This window comes from Phyllostomus discolor, chromosome 8, assembly GCF_004126475.2.
Source record: "Phyllostomus discolor isolate MPI-MPIP mPhyDis1 chromosome 8, mPhyDis1.pri.v3, whole genome shotgun sequence".
Taxonomy (NCBI): Eukaryota; Metazoa; Chordata; class Mammalia; order Chiroptera; family Phyllostomidae; genus Phyllostomus; species Phyllostomus discolor.
The window spans coordinates 78,895,624-78,916,924 of record NC_040910.2 but is presented as its reverse complement, the minus strand read 5'-3'; the positions used below and the strand labels follow the sequence as shown (position 1 = coordinate 78,916,924).

The 21,301-nt window shown below is 56.1% G+C and overlaps 1 protein-coding gene across 5 annotated transcripts in view; it reads right to left on the bottom strand.

Moving 5' to 3' along the window:
- Positions 1–1,260: 1,260 nt before the first annotated feature.
- Positions 1,261–21,301, bottom strand: part of MYO18A (myosin XVIIIA) — a 91,934-nt gene continuing 71,893 nt past the window's right edge. For all 5 annotated transcript variants that reach the window (XM_036033326.1, XM_036033328.1, XM_036033329.1 and 2 more), the window contains 15 exons: positions 20,118–20,241; positions 19,840–20,040; positions 19,160–19,270; positions 18,539–18,643; positions 18,085–18,231; positions 17,632–17,745; positions 16,137–16,253; positions 15,857–15,940; positions 15,287–15,424; positions 13,095–13,280; positions 12,560–12,699; positions 11,706–11,750; positions 8,459–8,581; positions 5,900–7,191; positions 1,261–1,394 (listed from right to left, as the gene is read on the bottom strand). In XM_036033326.1, coding sequence (XP_035889219.1) covers positions 5,904–7,191; positions 8,459–8,581; positions 11,706–11,750; positions 12,560–12,699; positions 13,095–13,280; positions 15,287–15,424; positions 15,857–15,940; positions 16,137–16,253; positions 17,632–17,745; positions 18,085–18,231; positions 18,539–18,643; positions 19,160–19,270; positions 19,840–20,040; positions 20,118–20,241 — 2,923 coding nt within the window. In that variant the 3' untranslated portion in view covers positions 1,261–1,394; positions 5,900–5,903. The remainder of the gene's footprint in view (positions 1,395–5,899; positions 7,192–8,458; positions 8,582–11,705; positions 11,751–12,559; positions 12,700–13,094; positions 13,281–15,286; positions 15,425–15,856; positions 15,941–16,136; positions 16,254–17,631; positions 17,746–18,084; positions 18,232–18,538; positions 18,644–19,159; positions 19,271–19,839; positions 20,041–20,117; positions 20,242–21,301) is intronic.

The window sequence follows — 21,301 nt, the reverse complement described above, 5'->3', positions numbered from 1 at the left end:
TCTCAGCCTGAAGGAATAGGCAGGAAAACTGGCAGAGCCAAGAGGAAAAGGACATTTATTTCCATACATCAGGTAATCAGGGGAGAGAGCACAGCCCAGTAAGTACAAACCAATTGCGGGAGAGGAGAGGGGGCAGCAGATGGGAGCGGCACCAGGCACTGCCCTTGGGCCCCCGAGTCCGGTGGTGTTGGAGGGATGACTTTTAGGGTTGGGGCTGGGGCTGATGGGCTACATGTTACCATGTCTAGGGTAGGTTGGGGTGGGGCAGGGTGATTGGAAGAGGAGAATGAATCAGGCTCAGGACACTGGGTGAGGACAAGTGTCTGACACATTTTAGTGCTGACTAAAACTTGCATCTTTAGTTTTTTCTGATCACAAGTCCTCAACTCAAGGCCTTCCCTCTGAAGTTGAGCTTATTGTTGAGAAAACTTGGACAGAGCGGGACGAAGGCATTGCTTGGATAAACCCCAGATTGGTGTAGTTGGAATGGGTTTACTTTTAAATAGGTCATTGCACTTAACACACTGATGAGCCAAAGAGGGGTAGGGGCTGGATGTTCCGGATGGTACATATGCACCCGTCTGTGTAGGCTTGCTCAGCCTAAACCCAGAAGCACCTGGACCCAGCTCTGCTTACCCTTCTCTCCAGCTGCACAGAGAAAGGGCTGCTCTCTAAGAGTGAACATGGAGATGAAATTCCCCTAGTCATTCTGGGGCCCCAGCTGCCACCACGGCCCCCTCCCGCTCTCAGGGATGCAGCTGTGATGGAGAGGTTGGGTGTTTAAATTAAAAAGTAAAAAGACAGCAGGCACTGAGAAGAGAAAGCCCTCACCCCAAGCTGGGGGGAAGTAATTGCTGTTCCAGCCCCCAAATCCTCCCCCATGGACCCAGCAACCTAGAATGTCCCAGTAGGCAATCTGTCCACCGTCCCTGAGCAGAGGGCTGAGATGGAGGTCAACTTGCTGGCTCCATGCAGTGCTAAGCCACCTGCCACTGCCCACAGTGGCCCAAGGTCAAAGCCAAGAGTGTGGCATTTTGGAGGCAGAAGGAGCAAAGAGTTCTCTTATCAGAAACTCCTCTTCCTCTACCTCTTCCACATGAGGACGTCAGACCCCACAGCCTGGAAAGCGCTCTGACCCAAGAGAGTCAGCTGTTGTTTCTCCTGCAGATCAGCAGTCAGGTGGGGAGGCCTGTGCCCCTCTCTGTCCTGGGAGAGGCGCCATGGCAGCAGTAGCCCATGGGGTGGGAGGCTATGCGTTGGTCTCCGTTGGCTTGGCCTCTGTGTCGCTGTCACTCAGAGAGCTGTGGGAGTGTCGGGGCCTGGAGGTGCTGTCAACAGGGTCGTGCTCTTCATCTGACCGGTCAGGGGCAAGGGACTTCCAGTAGCTGGTGGGGCTGCAGGGAGAGAGGAATGAGGTCACAGAGGAATGACATTTCTAATCTTCAGCACCAAAGCCTTTAGTCCTGGGGAGGCCCCCAGAGACCGGTCATAGCTTTCCCCCAAAGCCACAGATTGAGAAGCAAAGACCTTCCCTGGTTTCCCCAGAAGATATTCAGAACAGTCAGAGAAAGGAGCACGTCATCTTGGCTCTGAAAACTTGGAGAACTCCAAGGAGAGCAATGCTGTAGCACAGTGGGTTTCAGACTTAAATCTGCGTAAGAACCAGCTGCAGGTTCCTGGGTCCTTCCCCTGAGAAATTTTGATTCACTAGCTCTTGGGTGGAACTCAGGAATTCTGCATTTTCAGCTCCCTTTCCAGAAGGCCCTGATGTAGGCCGTCCTCAGCTCACCACACTCACGGGGAGACTGAAGGCCTGGTGGTCACAGGACTACAGCCTGCCAAAGGGGAAGTTGCCCCTAAAAAGATTCCAAGAAGGAGGGCCCTTCCCTGTGGAATACTCCCAGACCTGAAACCTTTCTCCAGATCAGGTTTTCCTAAGTTCTGTGAGAATTTCTGCCCTTGACCATGGCATCATCTACTTACCTCTAGGAATGGAGACTCAGGCTGTAGAAGCTAGCAAGACCTGCATCCCAGGGTGGCATACCTTTTCTTGGTACCGTAACCCAACCTCAGAGAGTTTTCATCAGGTCACCGGAAGCCTCCAGCTATCCCTCCCCACCAGGACAGGGAGCGGCATCACCCCTGCATGGAGCAGGCTCAAGGCAGCAAGCAAGGACGGAATCTCACCTTCCAGATCCAGTCTCCTCTTTGCTCTTTCCCCAAGCTCTCCCCTCCCCCATGCCGTCACTGCCCGTTCCAGTGCACTGCAATTTCAACACTCTAGGAGAAAATGCAGCCGGGGTGGCTGCACTCCTACCTGTGCCCTGCACCCAGTAGGTCCCTGCCCAGTGATTCCAGGGACACAGCCCTGCCTCCAGGTCCTAGAGAGCTTCCACTGGGACAAACGGGAATTCTGTTACCTCTCTGCCGACAGGTCTCAGAGTCTAAGGAGGGCCCCTGTTTACTAGGCCTTTCTGTCCCCAAAGCTCTGCCCCCAAACGGAAAGAGGAAGACACAGTGCTGCATGAAAGAAGCAAAGACCTTCCATTTTTTGTGGTGAAGAAAGGATTTGGTGGTGGGGTTCCTTCCTGTGTGAGAAGGCTGTCTGATCTTCACAATAACTCCATGGAATGTCATGAGTTGGCTGGTTCAAAGAGATGGAGCATCTTGCCCCAGGTCACACAGCCAGTATGTAAATTTGAACCTGGGACTCTTAGACCTCAAAGCGTTTCGATGCTCCACCGTGCTGCTAGCCTGGGTGACCTGAGGAGAAAACAAGGCTAAACCTGAATTCTCCGCACCAGTCTGGGTGACAGTCTGCGGTGTGTGCGAAGATAGGTCTGTTTCTCGCTCTCTCTTCCACCCCCCGGGGAGAAGGAACAGCCTGATAAAAAACATGTTCAATTATGCAAAATGGTTCAGGAATGGGGCAGTCTGGTTAATAGTTATCGTATTTCTCATGAATGAATTACCATTTTTAAAGGAACCAGAATAGCACAAAACACATTTAATACAAACTAGACTGAGCATAAATGAGTCTTACTCTGATGGGCCAAAGGCACTTAAGGACTCTGGGGTGTCTCGGGGACAAATTATAAAGCCCAATGATGACTATGCAACATAGAAAAAATTGGGGTTATTTTAGCTTTGGGGTTGTTTGAATTCTAAATTAGTGGGAGCCTGGTTTTATTTTTATTTTTTTTAGACAGAATTTCTGGGCATCCGATGCTGAGGTCTGCTGTTAGGCAAAGGACTGGTTTTGTGGAAAGACAGTGCGGTTATTTTACATGCAGGGGTTGGTGAGGCAGACACCAGGGCTGGTACCCAGATGCAGACTGGGCACTGCTGGAGGGCCTGGGATGCACCTTTCCATTCTCTCACCTCTTCTCGGAGCAGGGCTGCAGCCCCTGCTCCCTCATTCCCGTGCTGGCCAGGCAGACCCCTGGATATGTGACAGCCTGGTTTCAACACTGTTCCATCTGATTGCTGGACAGGGACAGAGGCAGTGGGCAGGGGTAGCTCCGTGCCTCTCTTTCCTGCTCTGTGGAGCCACAGGATCCCCTTGCTCCTGCCTTGGGTGCCCTTTGGCCAGTCTCGTGGCTGTACCACGACAGCTGTCAGAGAGCCAATGGCCCTCCCCAGGGCAAGGGTCAGGGCTGGCAATTTGAACATTTTAACTAAACTGTTTAAAAAGCTTTCCTCCTCACAAGCCTCTGTCTCCTGCTCAGTGCTGTCACAAACAATTTGGTATATAAGCTAATTCCTGCTGGGTGAGCCCAGGGTGGCAGCCCCCTCCCCTTGCCTTAACTACGGATGCGTTCGTGTTGTGAATTCGCGCTGGTCCCCATCACCAGATGGGAAGCTGAGCCTCCACTCTGCCCTCGCCCCCACTCCTGGCAGTTTATTCATCCAAAGCCAGTCCATGCTGAGTCCAACTAGGTCCTCCCTCCCCTGCTCTTGTCTTGCTGGCTCTGCATTGGCTGGCTAGCTCCTGGCTGGGTGCCCACTCTCCCCGCAGTGAATACAATCCTCCTCGGAGGTGGTGGTGTGTAGGGTTTCAGGACTACTCCTGTTTTCCTGGTGGACAAGAGGAACTGTGCTGGTGGCTGGGGGAAGAAACAGCTTTATGCGTTTTTGTTGTTGGTTGTGGACTCCAGGGTGATGATGGGCTGAGCGTCCTGGAGTCTGAAATCCACCAGTTGTCAGTCAGTGTGGAGTGGCCTGGCTGGGCCCCTCTTCAGGTAGGGGTGCAGCGCTCAGAAGGGCCTGGCCCTCTCTGCTCTCCTAACCTCCCCCAGGGTCTAGCAACTGATTCCTGTGCTGGGGCAGCAGGGCACTCAGCAGGGCTGCTAAGGGGAAGGCTGAGGTGGTAGACACATATCATTATTCCTGTCCTTTCTCACTGTGGAGCTGACATGGCTCCCTAGTGACACAGAGATGCTTCCTGCTCTTTTCAGAGCACCTGCAACCATCTGCCACATGAGGGAAGCGACAGAGCAGTGCTGAGACCAAGGGCTTGATTTCCAAGCAGCTCAGCACCCAAGGAATCAGCGTTGGCCATGAGCTTGGTCTGGATTCAAGTTCTATCTTCCCCATCCCTTCCCCCACTAAATCTCATCCCATCACCCATCTCTAAACAGCTTTGGGTACCCTTCACTTCCACTTGCTCTGTTCTTTAAAACATAATCAATCCCTTTGGTATAAAGGCAGTGTGCTTGTCAGCTGCCCCACTGCACAGGCCCACAAGCATGCGACAGGTGTGTGTTAGTTCATGCATCCAGGAAACAAACGCCTGTGCCCCAGGGGGCTACGCTCTGGGGTCATACCTCCTGGGAAGCAGCAAGCTTGCCCTGGGAGGGTACCATGCCAGAAACAGCTTCACATAACCGGGGTGATCCAAATGTCACCACCCACCAGGGAAACTGGTAACAATGGGATTTGAATGAGTCAGTCTCTGCCTTCCTTCCGAGGTGGGGGTGTGGGCAGAAAGGGCCTAACTGCTGGATCTCCCTCCCCGCAGGGAGCTAAGACAGGGGGAGGCAGAAAAGCCAGGATGGGGCTGTCACTCAGCAGCTGCTAATTTCTATTCATTAACACTTTACAAGATGAGCACAGATGAGGTGACGCCCATGTGTGGGCTTCAGCTGGGAGGGGTGGGGAAAGAGCCGGGCATCTCCAGGTCTGCTGTAGGGTACAGTACAGAGGGGGTGGGAGCCCTGTGAACCTGCACTCCTAGACTTCACATCCATGCCAGAGAGGAAGGCGGCATTGCAGGGCACGGGATAGCTGAGCAAAAGACCCCATGACAGCTGGTGGCCACTGATGCACCAGCCCACACACTTTCTTGGGCCCAGCCTGCTGGGGCCACAGACAAGAGCTCCTATACGCGTGCTGTCAGGCCCAGGCAGCAAACATTTTGCCCATGTGCTCTGCCTTGGGCTGCACCGAGGAGTGGTTATGGACCTACCGAACAGCCTGCACTCAGATTCTGGCAGTATCGCTTCCTAGCTGTGAGAGCTTGGCAAGTGACTTAACTTCCCTGAGCATCAGCATCCTCTTCTGTAAAATGGTGCTAATCAGACCTTTGTTATGGGGTTAACGTGAGAATTATGTGAGTGCAGTGTGGCAGTAAGTAGGAGGTGCCTGGCCCGGGGTGGACTCGATAAGCGGGAGCTGTGACTGACATCATCAGCGAGTTCACCTGCCTGGGCTCAGGGCTCTGCTAGACTAACCAGCTCAGCTGGCCTCTGCTCTCCGAGGCAGCCAGGAGGCTCTCCGAGGCCAGGCGAACCCGGGAGAAATGCGGGAAGGGCCCAGGTGGTGGCAGGAGGGGCAGGAGCACGTTAGTTCACACCGTGTGGCACACGCCATGCTGCACTGCACGCCAGGTGCCACCTACTGCACTAGTCGCTCTCGGGCCGGTACAGGTACCGCATCATCAGGCTGTCCACCTCTTTCTTACGCTTCTTCTCCTCCTTCCGAGATGGCCGGCGCGCCTGCCCGGCCTCCTCATTTTCCACAGCCGGGCCCTTCTTCACGCTGGAGCGGCTGTGGCCTGAGACGGTGGAGCCACTGGATGTTGACGAGGAGGATTCAGACTCTGTCTCTGTTCTCTTTCTTCTCGATCTGGACTTCTTCTTGCCCTTTCGAGAGCGCCCCTTCTTCCGCCGCTTGTGCTCCGAGGAATCTTCTGAGCTGGAGCTGGAGCTGGAGCTGGAGCTGCTCCTCTTCTTGCTCCGGCTCTTCCGGCTGCTGCGGGACCGGGACCGGCAGACGTCGGCAGCAGAGGCCGAGCGCCGGATGCTGGCGGCCGGCTCTGGGGGGTCCAGCTGGGCGCTCCGGGCACTCTGGATGCTCTTCCGGTCGTCCTCCTCGGAGTCGGGCTCCAGGCTGCTCCGCTGGAACGGGACGGGTTTGTAGCTCAACACCTCGTTGATGGCAGCCTCCAGGTCTGGGTCCAGGTAGCAGTGGCGGCTGACGGGGCGGACGCTGGAGCCCAGAGGCTCATCCGTGGCAGAGGCGGAGCCGCGTGGCTGGGGTGGCACCGACAGACTGCGGGCCAGCGACGGGTGGCTGCACTGGGAGTGGGCCTCACTCAGGGCCACGCTGGCTCCATCGTCCCACTCATCCAGGCAGCTCCGGCCCAGGGACAGGCGGGAGTCAGGGCTTTCCCGGCCGCGGCGCGAGGCCCGGCTCAAGGAAGGGCTGAAGGTCGACAGGCTGTCCAGCCTCGAGGCGCTGCGGCGGGAGCTCGGTGAGCCCGACAGGGAGAAGCTCATGGAGGAGCGGGCCCTGTCTTCACCCGAGCCGCGTGTGGCTGAGGAGGCCCGGCTGACAGGCGCGGAGACGGCTGAGGCCCGGTCCAAGTCTGAACCCCATCGCTTCTCCAGGCCCCGGCTGGCACGGCCCCCAAGCTCCGAGAAGATGGAGCCACGTTCATCTGGCTCCTCGGGCTTCCTGCCCTGGCCTGGTTCCTCCCTGGGGCTCCGGCGGGCCTTCCGGGGGGGCCTCTCGGGGGAGGCAGCCCGCTCGCTCAGGGTGGTGAAGAGTGAATCTGCATCCCCCGTGCCCCCGATGGAGTCCTTCAGGGTGAGCCTCTTCCGATAGCTCAGGGAGCTCAGTGCGGAGGCTGGCCTCTCCTCCACCCCCTTGCCCTCCTTGCCCTCCTTCCCGAGGGTGCTGAGGGCCGTTCTGAGGGAGCAGGTGAGACCGAGGAGGAAAGAACCAACAGCGGATGAGGGGAAGCACAGAGAGAGAGAGAAAGGAAGAGGCATTAAACCTAGAGAATGAAGACAAGGGGAGGGAGGAGAAACGAGGAGGAGGAGAAATCGGCAGCAGCCCTGGCAAAGTGGCGGTGAGAGCGTCGGAGGAAATGAAGCAAAATAATTTGCGTCAGTGAAAATAGCTTCATGGAGAATGTCATGTAAATTAGACTATTGTTCTATTTCATCACTTTTCCCCCTCTAAAACGTTTAGTTCAATTTATTTCATTGTCAACTACCTGGAGCCTCGTGCCATGCCGTGGTGAACGGCAGTGGGGCGGGGAAGGCAGTATTATCTGCAATAACAAAATGTTGTTCCGCTGAATAAATTAAACCAATTAGAGGGGGCCACTGGGTGCTTGTGGTGAGGGGCTGGCCTTGCGAAGGGGCCTCAGGGGAGTGGGAGGAGAAGAGGGATTACTTTTTCTGCCCAGCCTGAATGCCACCTCTGGGAGGGGGTGGGGAAGGGTGTGCATGGGGATGCGAAGGCTCTGAGTGGGGGAGAAGGGGGCGGGGGAATGGCAGCAGGGAAGTGGACACGGAAGGGGTGGGAGCAGAGGGGTGGGAGCAGAGGGCCGCTCTCCCTGCTGCTGAGCTGGCTGGTCGTGCTGGCTGGTCGATGAGGGATGGGGAAGGTAGAACTCTGGATTCCAGAGGTAGCTGCTTGACCAGAAGACTGTAAATGGGCCAGGAAACAGGGGGCAAGCCCTCCCACCCTCTACCATGGGTGTGAGCAGGAATCATGGAGGTGGGGGGCAGTGAAGAGATTAGAGGAAGGAGAGAATGGGCAGAGATAGAGGGCAATGTGTGTGCAGCTGTGACAGGGGAGTCAGAACCAGTGCTTTTTCTGCAGCTATTCCTGTTAAGATCTCTAAGAGCCCAAACGATGGGGTAGTTCAATCAACATGTGTGGAAGGAATAAGTGGGGGATGAAGTTAAATCTACACCAAACCAAAGCCCTGAGCCTGGTAGGAAAGTACTGCCCGAGTAATAAGGGCACCGCAGACCTTGACCAAGAAGAAACCGATCACGTGTGCTCATTCCACATGCTGGGGGCACTCAGGGCCCCTCACACTGATGCCACGCAAGAGAGGCAGATGGCGGGAGGCCTGCCCTCTTTGGTGTAAAGGCAGACTGCGCATCCATGCCTGGAGCATGAGCTGGCTTTTCCTCCCAGCTCAAGGCCACATGCTTACCTGGAACTCTTCAAGCTGCCATCCTCGGAAGCTGCCTTGGAAGGCCCCTTGTTTTTCGACAACCAGGACTTGACTCCGTCGACCCGGTCCTCCAGCTCTGAGTCCACATCTGAGTCCCCCTCACTACGGGATGAGGAGCAGAAGGGTGGGCAAGGCTGGGGGAGAGGTGATCATCTGCTGCCCAGCAGGGAGCGCCGAAGAGGCAGAAGGTATGGTTTGGGTGGGGGTGGGATGCAGGGTGGCATGCGTGTCAATCAGTGAGTCAGGGGGAAGGGAGAGGTTAGCTAGAGCACACCATTCATAAGAACCCTGTCCCCACTCAGCAGGCCACACTGTGTGACAGCCACCAAGAACACCCTGAGGAGCTTGGGGTGGGGGCACCTCCCATTCCACTTTGTGTGAGAGGCTGCTCTTCGGCAAACCAACCCAAAGAGATTGATAAGGAGACCATTCATTCATCAAATAGCCCTAAATGGCTCTTGGTTAAAAAAGGAGTCCTGGGCCCTTCAGATACTCCCTGGGGCCTATCTGCTGTTTCTCCTCTACCCACTCCCCCACACGTGGCTGTAGCTGCTGTGATTTTCTACGCCTTCCCTGCAAGAGCAGGGCTGCTGGCCATGGCGCAGAAAAGAGAAGAGATATTAGGACTCTAAGTTAGCTTGAACCTGGAGTCTCCTGAGCTGATGGCAATGCTACCCTGGCCACTCGAGGCTGTAACCCAGACCCATTCTGTGACTGCCTTGGCTCTTGAGAAACAGAAAGGAAAAAGAGAGGACAGCATTTTCCAAGGAGTTGGCAATAACTTCAGAATTTGAATTGCGCCCTGGAGATCAAGTTGGGCCCAGAAAATCCTAAACAAGGGCTGTGACACTAAGTCTCCTCTTCTGTCCTCTGGACAGCCTCCATTGTGCCTTTTGGCCAAGATGGACTGAGCCCTCTCTAGTTGAAGGAAAGCCCAAGAGTCAAACCCTTGTAAAGCAGCGAGGTCTTGGAGACAGCTTCTGAGTGAGAATGCTCCTAGAATTCTGCAAAATGTCTGCTCACCATGTTCCTCTGCTACAGATGTGCTAGGATTTCTCCTTGATATAAATTTCCTTTCATCTGTGTCAACAGGAGCAACCCTGTTCCTGAGTTATGTTCTTGAATAAATAGCCACCCAGGCCTGTGTGTGCGCGCATGCGTGTGTACGCATACACACAAAACCACCAGGGTCTGTTCTGGGGACTGTGAGAGAGAGAGCATGACTCGTGGTACGGGGAATAAAAGGCATATTTTATGGGCTTCCGTCAAACACAGAATTATAACAAAGATGAGGCTGGCTGATGCCCCAGGTAAATAGGAGTTTAGCAGACAGCCCCAAAACCGCTAATGCGAGCCCTGTGCCCATCCGAGCCCAGCAGATTTACTATGGTGCAAGGACCCCATGGAATGCCAATACCACCTGATTTATACATTCATGCAAAAAACCTCCTTCTCCAGCTTCAGAGCCTGTAATTTATCACCGCCGTTCATAACCATATTGATTGCCTTTAGAAAGGCAAAATCTATGTCTACATGTTAAAAGCATTTCTGTATAAATCTCCCTTAATACCGCGCTGTTTACTGCTTTCATTAAGGTTATGGCAATAACAACTGTATCTCTAAGTAAATCGAAACATTATTTTTCTGCCCGCCTTAGCACGCTCGCTCAATAACTCGGAGCTGAGGCCCAGAGCTGCCGAGGAAGGAGCCACGTCGCCTCTTTGTCATCAGTAGGAGCCCAGCTTGGACTGCACGGCCTTGTGCGCCTGCGTGAGTGCACGCTGGGGTGTGTGTGTGTACACACCCGTGTGTTGTGCCTGGCGATGATTTAGAATATGATCTTAAATGCGCATTTTATCAGTCCTTAAAGCTGCTACAGCCCCAGGATGGTGGGACCGGAACACACAGGGGACAGACGGTCACGGGCCCAGAATACGAATTTTCCTCCTTACGTTCAGAGCAATGAATAGGTTGAGAAGCTGGCCTGCCTGCCCTCGCCTTCCCTTTAGTTTCGAGCATATAGATGATGTTTGGGTTCTTTTCCTTAAATAACCAAGCCCGTAAACAAACTCTAGGGGCAGGTAGGCTCAGGGGGCAGTTGAAATTTTAAATGGTTGGAATTAAACCTCGTGTCAAATACAATTTATGTCCAGGCTCATGTGCTATTAGTTAACTGGGAGCCGAATCGCGAGGGAACAAACAAACGGAGACAGAACGGCGGGGGATATTAATTGTGTGTGACAACCGGGCTCCAGCGGCCCTCTATCACTGTTACACACTATTACATTTATCATTAGCTCTCACAGAGTCCTTTGCGCTGCCGCCAGCCCATTCTGGCCAGGGCAGGAGGCCTGCCAGGCAAGAGAGAGTGGGGGAGGAAACCCAATGCCATGCTAAAAAAAAACAACCTCCCCAAAACGGCCCTATCGAACTTGATGGAGGATCACCCGGGGCCACCTGGAGGCCCGCACATCTGCATCCACTATCCGGCTCCCACCAGACAGAAGAAAAGGAGGAGGGGCGGATTTCCTGGGCTTCCCGCCACCTGACAGACAGCACCAGCACAAGGCTGGGGGCCTTGTTCCTCTGCCCAAGGTGCCCGCAGGGAGTAAAGTAAACACATCTGGCTGCATTCTCTTCCCCAGCCACGGCAGAGCAGCCCGTGATTAGCTGCCTGAATGCTTTCTCCAAACAAGTGACTGCTAGATGCCCCTCGCTTCCTACCCTTGTCTGCCAAAAGAAGGTGGCAGACCTTTCAAAATGAAACATACCCCCTTCTTGCAGGCAGCTTGGGCTCCAGAGGATCCCAAGGATGTGAACAAATCCACCCCAAACAGACGTTTCCCCAGAGCAATAGGCTGGAGAGGTCAGCCACACTTGGTTTTGGAGGAAGGAGTGGGCTGGGGCCCAGGAAGGCAGACTGTGGGCACTACCAACTGAGACTGAGTTCTCCTTGACCATGGAGCCCCTGTCCTGCCCGCCAGCCCGAACCTTCCTGGGGGAGTGCAGCTGTGGCCTGCCCTCTGGCTCTGAGGCAGGGCCCCGCCTGTTGCCCTGCCCTCCCTCAGGACGGAGTCAGCAGTGTTAGTGTGAGAGCCTAGTTCAGAAGAGATGCGAGAGGCTGCGTGTCGCCATGCGCCATGCATCGGGCCAGTGTGAGGCCACTGTTAGGGCGGTTAGACACCACACGAGGCGAGGCAGAGAGCGCATGCGCTCCAGTCCTCACGGTTTATTTTTTCTTTTCTGATACTTTGTCACCATGTCCTGCAAACTGGAAACAGAAAGAAAGTGGTGGGCAGGGGAGCCAGAAAAACACAGAGAAATCAATGGGCAAACCAAAGTGGGCCCCTCGGCTGAGGACCCCCTCTTTCCTCAGTAGGAGACGGCTCTGGCTGACTGAGAGCAGAAGGCAGGGCTAGCGAGAGTGCTGTCCTCAGAGACAGCTCCGGGCTGCCCCTGGCAGCGTTCCCCTGACCCGAAGGAGCAGGCTCCCTGGGACTGGCCTGTAGGATGGGGCCCTGGGCTCACGCAGGACAGGGGGCAGCTCTGGGGAATCTGCTCAGGGCTGTGCTGGGAGCTTCTCCAGGGCCTGTCCACCCCCACACCTCTGCCTGCCAGGCTGCCTGCCTCATGACTTCCTCCTCAGCCTGAGACTACAAATCTCTCTCTCCTAAACCATTCCTTGGGTGGGTTTTATGAGAGAAAGTCTCTGGCATGGTAACAAGGCACCTCGGCCCTTAAATCTCTGCTGTCTCCAGAGTAGGGCAGGCGCCACAGGAAATGCAGCTAAATGGGGGAATAACTCATCTCGAAGAGGCAGAGCTGGACAGCCAGGTCCAGGGCAGGCCTGAGTAGGGAGGACTGGGAGGAGGAGGGGCGGAGTCTCAGCCAGGCAGCACCTGGCCTGCCCTCAGCTGCGGCAGGACAGGGCCATGCTGGGTTCTGACAGCAAGGGGAGGGAGGCTGGTGGCTTGGTGACAGGGAGACAGAGGTTGTAGCTGTTCTTCCCGGTGGCCTGGGCCAGAGTTCCATCAAAAGGGTCTCTGTGCTGTCTGCAGCAGCCCTAGGGGCCCCTCTTACCTGTTGATAAGGTCCTCATTCTCATCGCTCTCCATCTCATCCTCAATGGCGGCCTGCAGGTCCCCAATGCGCTTGAAGGCCAGCTTCAGGTCGGCCTGCAGGCTCTGGTTAGCAGCCTCCAGGCTCTCCAGATCCATTTCCTAGGAGATGGGATGGGTAGTCCAGGTCACAGGCGGACTAGTCTCCTGTCCAGCTGTCCCCGAGAAAGCCTACTTCCAGTCCCTGCCAGCCAGGCAGGAGCTACAGGGGTGCAAGCCCACAGAGCTTTATTATTGTTGTTATTATTGTTGTTGTTGTTGTTGTTATTTCTGCTCTGGTGTTGCTGGGCTGTTGGGCCTGGTCTGGCCTATTGAAGGCTCAAGACACCGTTGGCCCCTGGCTTGCCCCCAGGGCTTCCTGGACTGTCTTCTTTCCTCCAATTCTCTAAATCACAGTTTCTTTGTGGTCCACTCCCCACCAGCCCAGGGGTCAGGTGTGTGCTGAGCAAGCTACTCAGAGGGCTGCCAGCTTGAGGCCCCAGGGTGGGGTGCATTACCAGTTCGTGCTTCTTGCGGCTGGCCTCAGCCTCCTTCCTGGCCAGCTCGCCCATCTCCTCCTTGGTGTCCCGGAGCTGCCGCTGCAGCCTCTTGTTCTGCTCTTTCTCCCGGTTCTCAGCTGCTATGCGCTGGTCCCGCTCCTCAGTCAGCTTCTCCATGTTTTCCTTGAGCCGGCTGGCCAGGCTCTAGACAGGGAGGCAGGAAGAGGGGCCCATCAGCCAGGCAGAGAGAGGGCTGGGGCGGAACTCGGGAGTCAGGAGGCCTGGGGTCCAGCTCCGGCACCAGCATGCACTGGTAGGCGGGCAAGAAACTAAAGCCCTCTGAGGCAGCTTCCTTTGCCTTGCTGCAAAAGGGGAGAATGACACCTGGTCCCCCGAGGGTCTTTTAAGGACCGAATCAGGTATGCTGTGTGAAGGCGCCCTGGAATACGGAAGGTGCTAGTGTCAGCGTTGTAACTACCGACGTCTGGCCACAGCCTGGGACTGTCCACATGGACACCGTGTGCGGGGCCTCCATGAGCGCAGACTTCCCTCAGCCACCCTGAACCTGGCAGTTCCAAAAGCTGGATCCTGAGCTCAGAGGTAAACGGCTTTACTGAGAGTTCCCAGGTGAGGGGGAGACTAAGGAGCCATCGGATTCCCAGCATGGAGCCATCCGTCTAAACCTGATGAGTCTCTCTTCCCCCAGAAACTTGAACACACTGTTTCCTGCTGGGCCACAGGGTGCTGAGCGAAAAGTGACCTGGGGAGTGGCGCGGAGGGTGAGGGAAGGACTCTGTTTCCACCGTGACTGCTCCCCGGGTCTCCACCTCTCAGAGCCCTCCATCTCTGTGTCTCTGTGATCACAGTGCTAGGCTACGTGATCTCTAGGGGCCACTTGGGTTTCATATTCTGGGAGCAGAAGGGACAGTGAAAGAGAGCTGAGGAAAGGGACTGGGACCCACAAGAAAAGGAGACAAGTAAAGTAGGTCTGTCCTGTGTCCGGCGGACCAATGGCCTCTTCTGCCCCATGAAAGCGCTGTGACCTCACTTAGCCCTTCCTGTATGTAAAATGGGGATCAAACTATTATGAAGGTAGAACATGAACTATTATTAACTTCTGATTCTCCCTAGCTCTCCTGAAGACTGGGACTCCATCTTGGGAGGTTCAGCCATGTTCTCTTCCTAGGTCAAGGGTATAATGCCCTTGGGTGCCCGCAGCCAGCTCCACAGTCCCCTGCTTCCACCCCTACCCTAGTGCCTGCCCCGCCAATGAGGGGTTGAAAGAAGGTGGATGGAATGTTCCCCAGCACCTGCACCTGCGAACACAGTTCTCCTGGAGAACTGTCGGTGCTCAGACACACGTCCACAGGCTTGAGGAGGAGGAGGACTTAAAAAATTAGGGTGAGAGGGGTGGAAGCCTAGAGAGAGAATGCTGCCTGCCTCTTTCGTCCCGTCTGCTCTGCCAGAAAGTGAGGGAGCTGGAGCATACAGGCTTCAGGACACGGAACAGAATTTGGAGTGCAGAGATTACAGCCGAGAGGAAGGAGAGAGAAAACGAGAAGGGGTGAGCAGAAAAAGGAGAAGGGTTGAAGGGAAGAGAATGAAAAGTAGAGGGAGAGGAGGAATGGCGGGGGTGGGGGGAGGAAGAAACAGGGAGAGGGTAAGAGAGAAGAGTAAGATTCGAGAGAGGGAAAATGCAAAGAGAAGAAAGAATGGGACAAAAATGAAGAAAAATGATGACAGAGGGTGAAAAATCGGAGATGAGAAGGGTGGGAAGAAGTGAGGAAAAAAGGGAATAGAAAAGGGAAGGGAGAGAAAGAGACAGCAGTGAGATGAGAGAACAGACTTCAGCCTCATAGAAGTGGCGCCATTCACTGCATATTTATGACCCTGCCAGAGAGCGAGTGAGGCGGACCTGCGGGGGGAGCTCATGGTGGAGGAAAATATGAAGACGAAAAGCTAAGCTGCTCTGGTCCCTTGGCAGAAAGTAAGCACGGAGACAGAATGTAAAGCAGGCAGGCTCCATGGTGCCCAGAGAACAGGCCAGGCGGGCAGGGGAGAAGGCACCGCCCCGTCAGCTGGCCTGGCAGCTTGGCAGATGCCTCTGAGGAGCATCCGCCGGCCTGCCCAGCCCTGCTCAGCATGTGTGGCTCTAGCTGCAAAGGCAGCTCTGCCCTGGTCACTGTGGACCAGGAGAAGTGTGCACCCACCTCCAGCCGCTTCACTTGAGTCCTTTCAAACTCCAGGCGTGTCTCCAGCTCTCGGATCTTAGCTTCCTGCCTGCTCACCAAGGACTTGTCCACCATGGACTGTTCTAGGAACTCCACTTGGCTCTGGAGGGCTTGTAGCTGGGGGTGGAAGCAGGAAGAAAGGAAAGAACTGAGCACAGAAGGGAGAGGGCAGAGCCTGGGGCTGGCAAGATCACCATGGTGACCAGAAGGCTGAGTGAGGGAGGGAGGGATGCACAGGGGAGGCAGAAGAATGGGGTGGAGAGCCAGAGGCATTCCCCACCTGGCCTAGCGCTGGCACAGATTTAGTCCTTTGGAGGGAAGGGAGAAAGCTAAGGACCAGAGAGGGAACAGAAATGTGAAATGTGGCAGCTGAAGCCAAAATGTCCACTATGGTGACATGGCTCCAAGCCTAGCTCTCTGCACTGGACGCTGCTCTGTGGATTATTGACGGCACAGAGAAGGGCTTGCTACGCTGTGAGCTTGGGGATGCATCCCCATGCATGGTGATCCCGGCACCCTCTCTCTACCAAGGGAGACCCTGGTTCCCACCTTCTCCTGGAGCTCTTGCTTCTCCTTGTTGGCTTCTTCTAGCTGAGCCTGGAGGTCATTCATCTGGGCCAGGTCCCGGGAGGCCTGGAAAAGGAGTGAATGCTGAAGCAGTATCCCCTGTAAATCTCAAACCCACCCTACCCCACCCTGCCCTGAGAGCTAGGGACTGCAGGCACTGACACCTCTCCAAAGAAGTGGCTGCTGCGCTGGGGACCTCTGGGGAGGACAAGAGGGCAGTGTCTGTGGCACAGGGCATGGCGGGCACTCCTGGGCAGGGTACCTGAGCCACAGCTGCCTTGTGCTTCTTCATCAACTCATTCATGTCCTCCTGATCCTCCTCCAGCCGGTTCTGGATCTCGTTCTTCTCACGCTGAAGGCGGCTCAGCTGCTCCTCCAGCTGGACAGAAATAAAGACAGATCAGAGGGCCTCAGGCCTGGCTCGAGCCCGAGCCTTCCCCCTGTCACCTCCAATGGGAGGGGGGATAATGAGGCCAGGTCCACCTGCTGGAGCGGGTTCCAGGGCCAGTACCGTCAGGGAGCTGCCCGTCCTGCTCCAGGCCAGGGAGCTGAGGGAAGGGCCATCTCTGCAGCACAGGCCAGACCCTGGGCTAAATGACAGCTCCTTTCTAGCAGCTCTTTGGAGGCTAATGAAAAGGCAGAAAAGGTCTGCCCAGAACAAGTGACCCATTGTCCTGGCACCAGCCGTCTAGGCCCCAACCTTCACGCCTTCAGCCCCCTTCAGGCCCCAGGAAGGACCCCTCAAATCTGTGGAGCTCTTTTGGCATGGGGTCTGGCTTCCCTGGGGACTGCCTGATCCCCGGCTGGCCATCCAGGCGCCACAGCCAGTCCACTCCTGGGGGGAGGGGAGGAGACAGCCAACAGCAGCTTCAGGAAATGAATGAATCTATTAGCCTGTAATTCCAAACCAAAATGACTGCGTTGGCTCCTTCTCTGCCCCATCCATCTTGTTACCAGGCTGTGGGGAGCTGGGGAAGCCTCTGCCAAGAAATTTATTAACTCAGATTTAAATAAAATGGTAATTTTATAACAGCCTTTTTTAACACAATTAAAGAATTTGAATTACTCACCTGAAAACTGCTGAGGAGCACAAATGTCAGGGGGATAAATCAAGCCTGCGGGACGGGTGTCAGTAGCCGGGTGGCTAGCTACGGGGTCATGGAGCCTGAGCCAAGGCCCACCTCATCCCCTGCCCCATTCCCTGCCTGAGATGGTACCGGTGCCAGTGCTGGTGCCGGTGCCTGTGGCCACATCCCAGTAATGAGTTCTCAGCCGGCTAGGGCTACGGGGCTACGGGGCTACGGATGGGCCGTGGGAGAGGTGGGGAATTAAAAGGAGGCATTAAATGAGAGTGCTAATTAGCTGCCGCTTGGGCTTGTCAGTGGGCCGGCCAGGGGAAGGGGAGGGAAACGAGCCATCCCATCCCCTTATCGGTGCTTTTTCTAATCTCTAGGCACCTGCTTATGTCCCTCAGCCCCATTAGCTGCTTTTATTTATGGTGTTGGGGCCTGCGGCCAAGCTCCCACAGGCAGGTGGTTAAACAGGGAGATGGGCCCTCGCTGGCTCCCTCCTCCACCTCACCCCCTCCCCGGGCCTCTGCCATGAGTGGGAGGGACAGAGGAGGGAGGCCTGGTCTCCCTGCAGAAAACCCTGGTGTGAAGGGACCTGGCTGGGAGGGAGCCCAAGTTTGGAGTGAAGGCAGCTATTGTCACAGCTGTATTTTCCCTTAGCCCAGCCCTGCACGGCGGGTGCCTCACCGCTGTCTTGGCTTTGGCGATGTCATCAATCTGCAGGTGCAGGTCTTCGATCTCCACCTCCATTGCTTTGCGTGCTTTTACGGCTGCTGCACAGGTGAACTCTGACTCCTCCAGCTGGACACAGAGCCATCCCCCACCAGGGAGAGATGTCAGACATTCCCTGGGGGCAGGAGGGCTGCGCAGGGTGATCCCAGGGCAGAGGGAGCCCAGGTGCTCTCCCTCTCCTCTTCACCCACTCACAGCACCCCGGGGCCCACCCACAGCACCCCAGGGCTGGGCACATAATGCAGAGGCCTTGGGGACTGTGGTTACTACAAGAGCCTTCTCCCGGCTTTCCCATCACCTTCTTTTGTAAGGACTTAAGAACCACTGAGAAGGATAAGAGGGTGAGAAAGGAAACTGAAAAAATAAGCTCAGCTGCCCTGGGAGCCACCCCATCCTCTCTGCAGATACCTGGTTCTTCAGCTGGGCGATCTCCCTCTTGCTGGGTGCGTTGTTCTTCAGGTGGTCCAGCATGATCTGGGCATCTGCCAGCAGGGCCTTGGTGCGCTTCAGGTCCTTCCGGAGCCGCTTCTCTGACTCGAAGTCCCGCTGGCTCACCTGGGTGGACACCAGAAGCTGGGGCTCTGGGCTTCCCCGCAGGGCCTCCCTCTGCTCTCACTCTCGGAGTCTCCCTAATGAGCTACGGCAGTGGAAGTGCCAGCATCATGTCAGACAATGGGGAAAGCCTGGGTGCACGATGTGTGGTTATCACCCGATTCCACAAGTGATGACAGTGGGCTCCACAGAGCCCAGCACCACCCCCCCTTCCCCTGCATGTTCCTAGCTTTCCACACCTAAGAGTCCCATCCTTAAGTTGGGGCAGGGCAGGAAGCTGGCCAGGCCCCCACCTGCAGTCTCCACTCACCTGGTCGCTGAGTGTGGTGAGCTTGCTCTCCAGTTCCCGTTTCTCTCGCAGCACCTTCTGCTTGTCCTCGTATTCTTCCTCAAGCTGCACTTCCATCTGTTTCAACTGCAGAACAGTGGGGACAGCCCCATCAGTCCCTTCAGTGATCGGAGCCAGCCAGTCCCCTTCCCTTCTGGATCTCCCTGCCCCGGGAAAATAGTGGGGCAGGGCTGAGCACTGGTGACCCCAAAGGGACCAGACCCTGAATTTGAAGTTCCTAGGGGTTCAAAGCAGCCTGGGAGGGGGAGGGGAGATGGCAGGGCATGCACAGTGACCCCAAGCACTCGTTCCAGAGTGGGCAGACCCCATGGACCCCGGCTGGCTGGCTGCACAGGGTGGCACAGGGCGGGCTGCCGGCTGGCACAGAAAGCAGAGAGCATTGGTCCCGTAAGAGCCAGAGTTCCTCTGTAGTTCCCGAGAGCACACATCCCAGCTAACACCAGGAGTGGAGATGTGGAGACTCCTGGTTCAGAATGGCAATGCAAGGTGGCGTGGCTGAGGCAGCGGAACAGATCCCCTTACTTTGAAGCAGCGATGGGGAACCAGCGTTTACACTGGACGGGTGAGTGCCTGTTGCCTTACCTTCTTCTGACACGACTGCCGGGCCTCCTCTACCTCCTCATCCCGACTTTCCATCTCCTTGGAATGGGTCTGTCTCATCCGCTCCATCTCCATCTCCAGTCGCAGCTTGGCCTGGCGGTGGGTGGGAGTAGAGACTGGGTTCCTCTCGCAGCAGTGCTCTGGCCCCGCCCCTGCCCTCTGATGGGCAGCTCTCTCCGGACGCAGGAGCCGGGAGCACCTCTGCCAGCGGTTCCCTCTACTTCCGCCTTGATCCTGTGGCGGTGGGCTTTTCCGGAGAAGCTGAACTTCCTACTAAATGTCTATCTAGCACAGGCCCAGAGAAGGCTGCTGGGGGTAGGGACAACCCTGTAGCTTTTCCATTTGGCTTCCGGGCTGTAGCTCCCTGACCTGACGCAGTGGCTCAGTGGCAGCCAGGGTGGGCTCATGGCCTTTGGCTGCCAGGCATGCTGAGCCCCTTACCACTGGAGCTCAGTCAAAGTTTGTTCTTGTGGAAAGCACCACGGTAGCTTAATTGTCTTCACACCGTGGCTGACAGAGATCAGGTGCTCGCTCAACATTTTGTGAATAAGGGAACAAATGAATGAACAATTGACTGAATTTGAGGTCTTGCCCTCCTCTGGCCCATGCCCCAGGTTAGCTGCGGGGACAGTGGTGCCTCCCTTAGCCAAGCCCTCCAGCACCTGTTCCAGCATCTGGATGGTCCCCGCCTGCTCATCTAGCTCCTCTTCCTGATCCTTGACCTTGGCCTCTAAGTCCCGGAGCTGTTTCTTGACCTTGGCCAGAGAGGCTTCATCCTTGGACTCTTGGGAGGAAATGTCTTGGAGCTCAGCCTCCAGTGAGATGACTTTCTGGGTGAATCCTGTAATGTCCATGTCTTTCTCCTGGAGCGAAAGAGAAGATGAGGCTGGCCCCTGCCTGTGAAGGGGACGGGGTGTGGACGGTCGGCAGCCCCACGCACCTCCAGCTGCTGTTTCAGGCTGAAAGCCTCGGCGAGGAGCATGTCCTTCTCCCGCTGCAGCTTCTCCCGCTGCAGCTTCTCCCGCTGGGCCTCCTCGTGCGCCTGGGAGAGCTCGCTGTCAAACCTGTGGAGGAGCATGGCCGGCGTGACTCCATCAGACAAGGGAAGGATCTGGGTCTCCGGCACCCACAGGCTGCCAGGAAATGATGCCACAGATGCAGATGGGACACAGGCAGAGGGGGTACTCAGGCAGCTGGGGCGAGTCGACATTCGGGGGTGACAGGTCAAGGCATCGAGGCCCTGCTCAGCAACCTAGTCTGGGATGGGGGGCATTTCATTGAGTGGGTCCAAGGGGCCCTTTCAACAGGTGGGCCTGAGAGCACCCACAGAAGGAGGGCCAAGAGGAAGAGATGAACATCTTCTGCTCACGTGTTCAGTCTCGGCCTTTTTCACTTCATTTCAGGAATGCAGGCCCAGGGTGAGTGCAGAGAGGCCACCGAGGTGGTAGAAATGGACACCCTGCCTCATCTAACTTAGTTTCCACAGTTCAGTGTGGCCCCTGCCCCCACCTCTCAGCACTAGCCTTTGGCCAGGTCCCCTGCCCCTGCAGTACCCCTGTCACCACCAGGACACCCCACACTGGGCTGGAAGCCAGCTGCCCCACGGTGGCCACTGGCCCTGAGCTTCAACAGGCAAGGGCCCAGTCCATGGGTGGGCGCCTCTTTCTTTACTCCTCCACTTCCCAGCCTTCCCTTCCCTGCCCAGTGGCTTTAAGTAAGGAGCAAATTGCTGAAATTCCTAACGCCTTCCCTGAATAGCTCATCAGGTTCCTGAAGAAAACTGAACAGCTTCCCCTACCCCAATCCCATGTCAAAAAAAAAAAAAAGGTAAGAAAACCCCGGGCAGCTGAAACCTAATAAGTTGCCCAGTGGGGAGTGCGGCAAGATGGTAACTAGGCCAAGCTGGCACATCATCGGGGTGCTCAGAAGGGGGTTCCTGCGAAGGGTGCCCGTCTCTAGGTAAAGGGGAGGGTGGGGGTAAAGTAAGAACTAGAGAAGCAGAGAGTCACAGTGCCGGGAGGGAGAAATTTAAGATCTCATTTCCTCTCCCTCTCAGCAAAGCATCAGCCCAGCCCAGGAGGCCGAGGGTAACCTGGGGTCACTGGAAGGATGGGCTTTGCCATT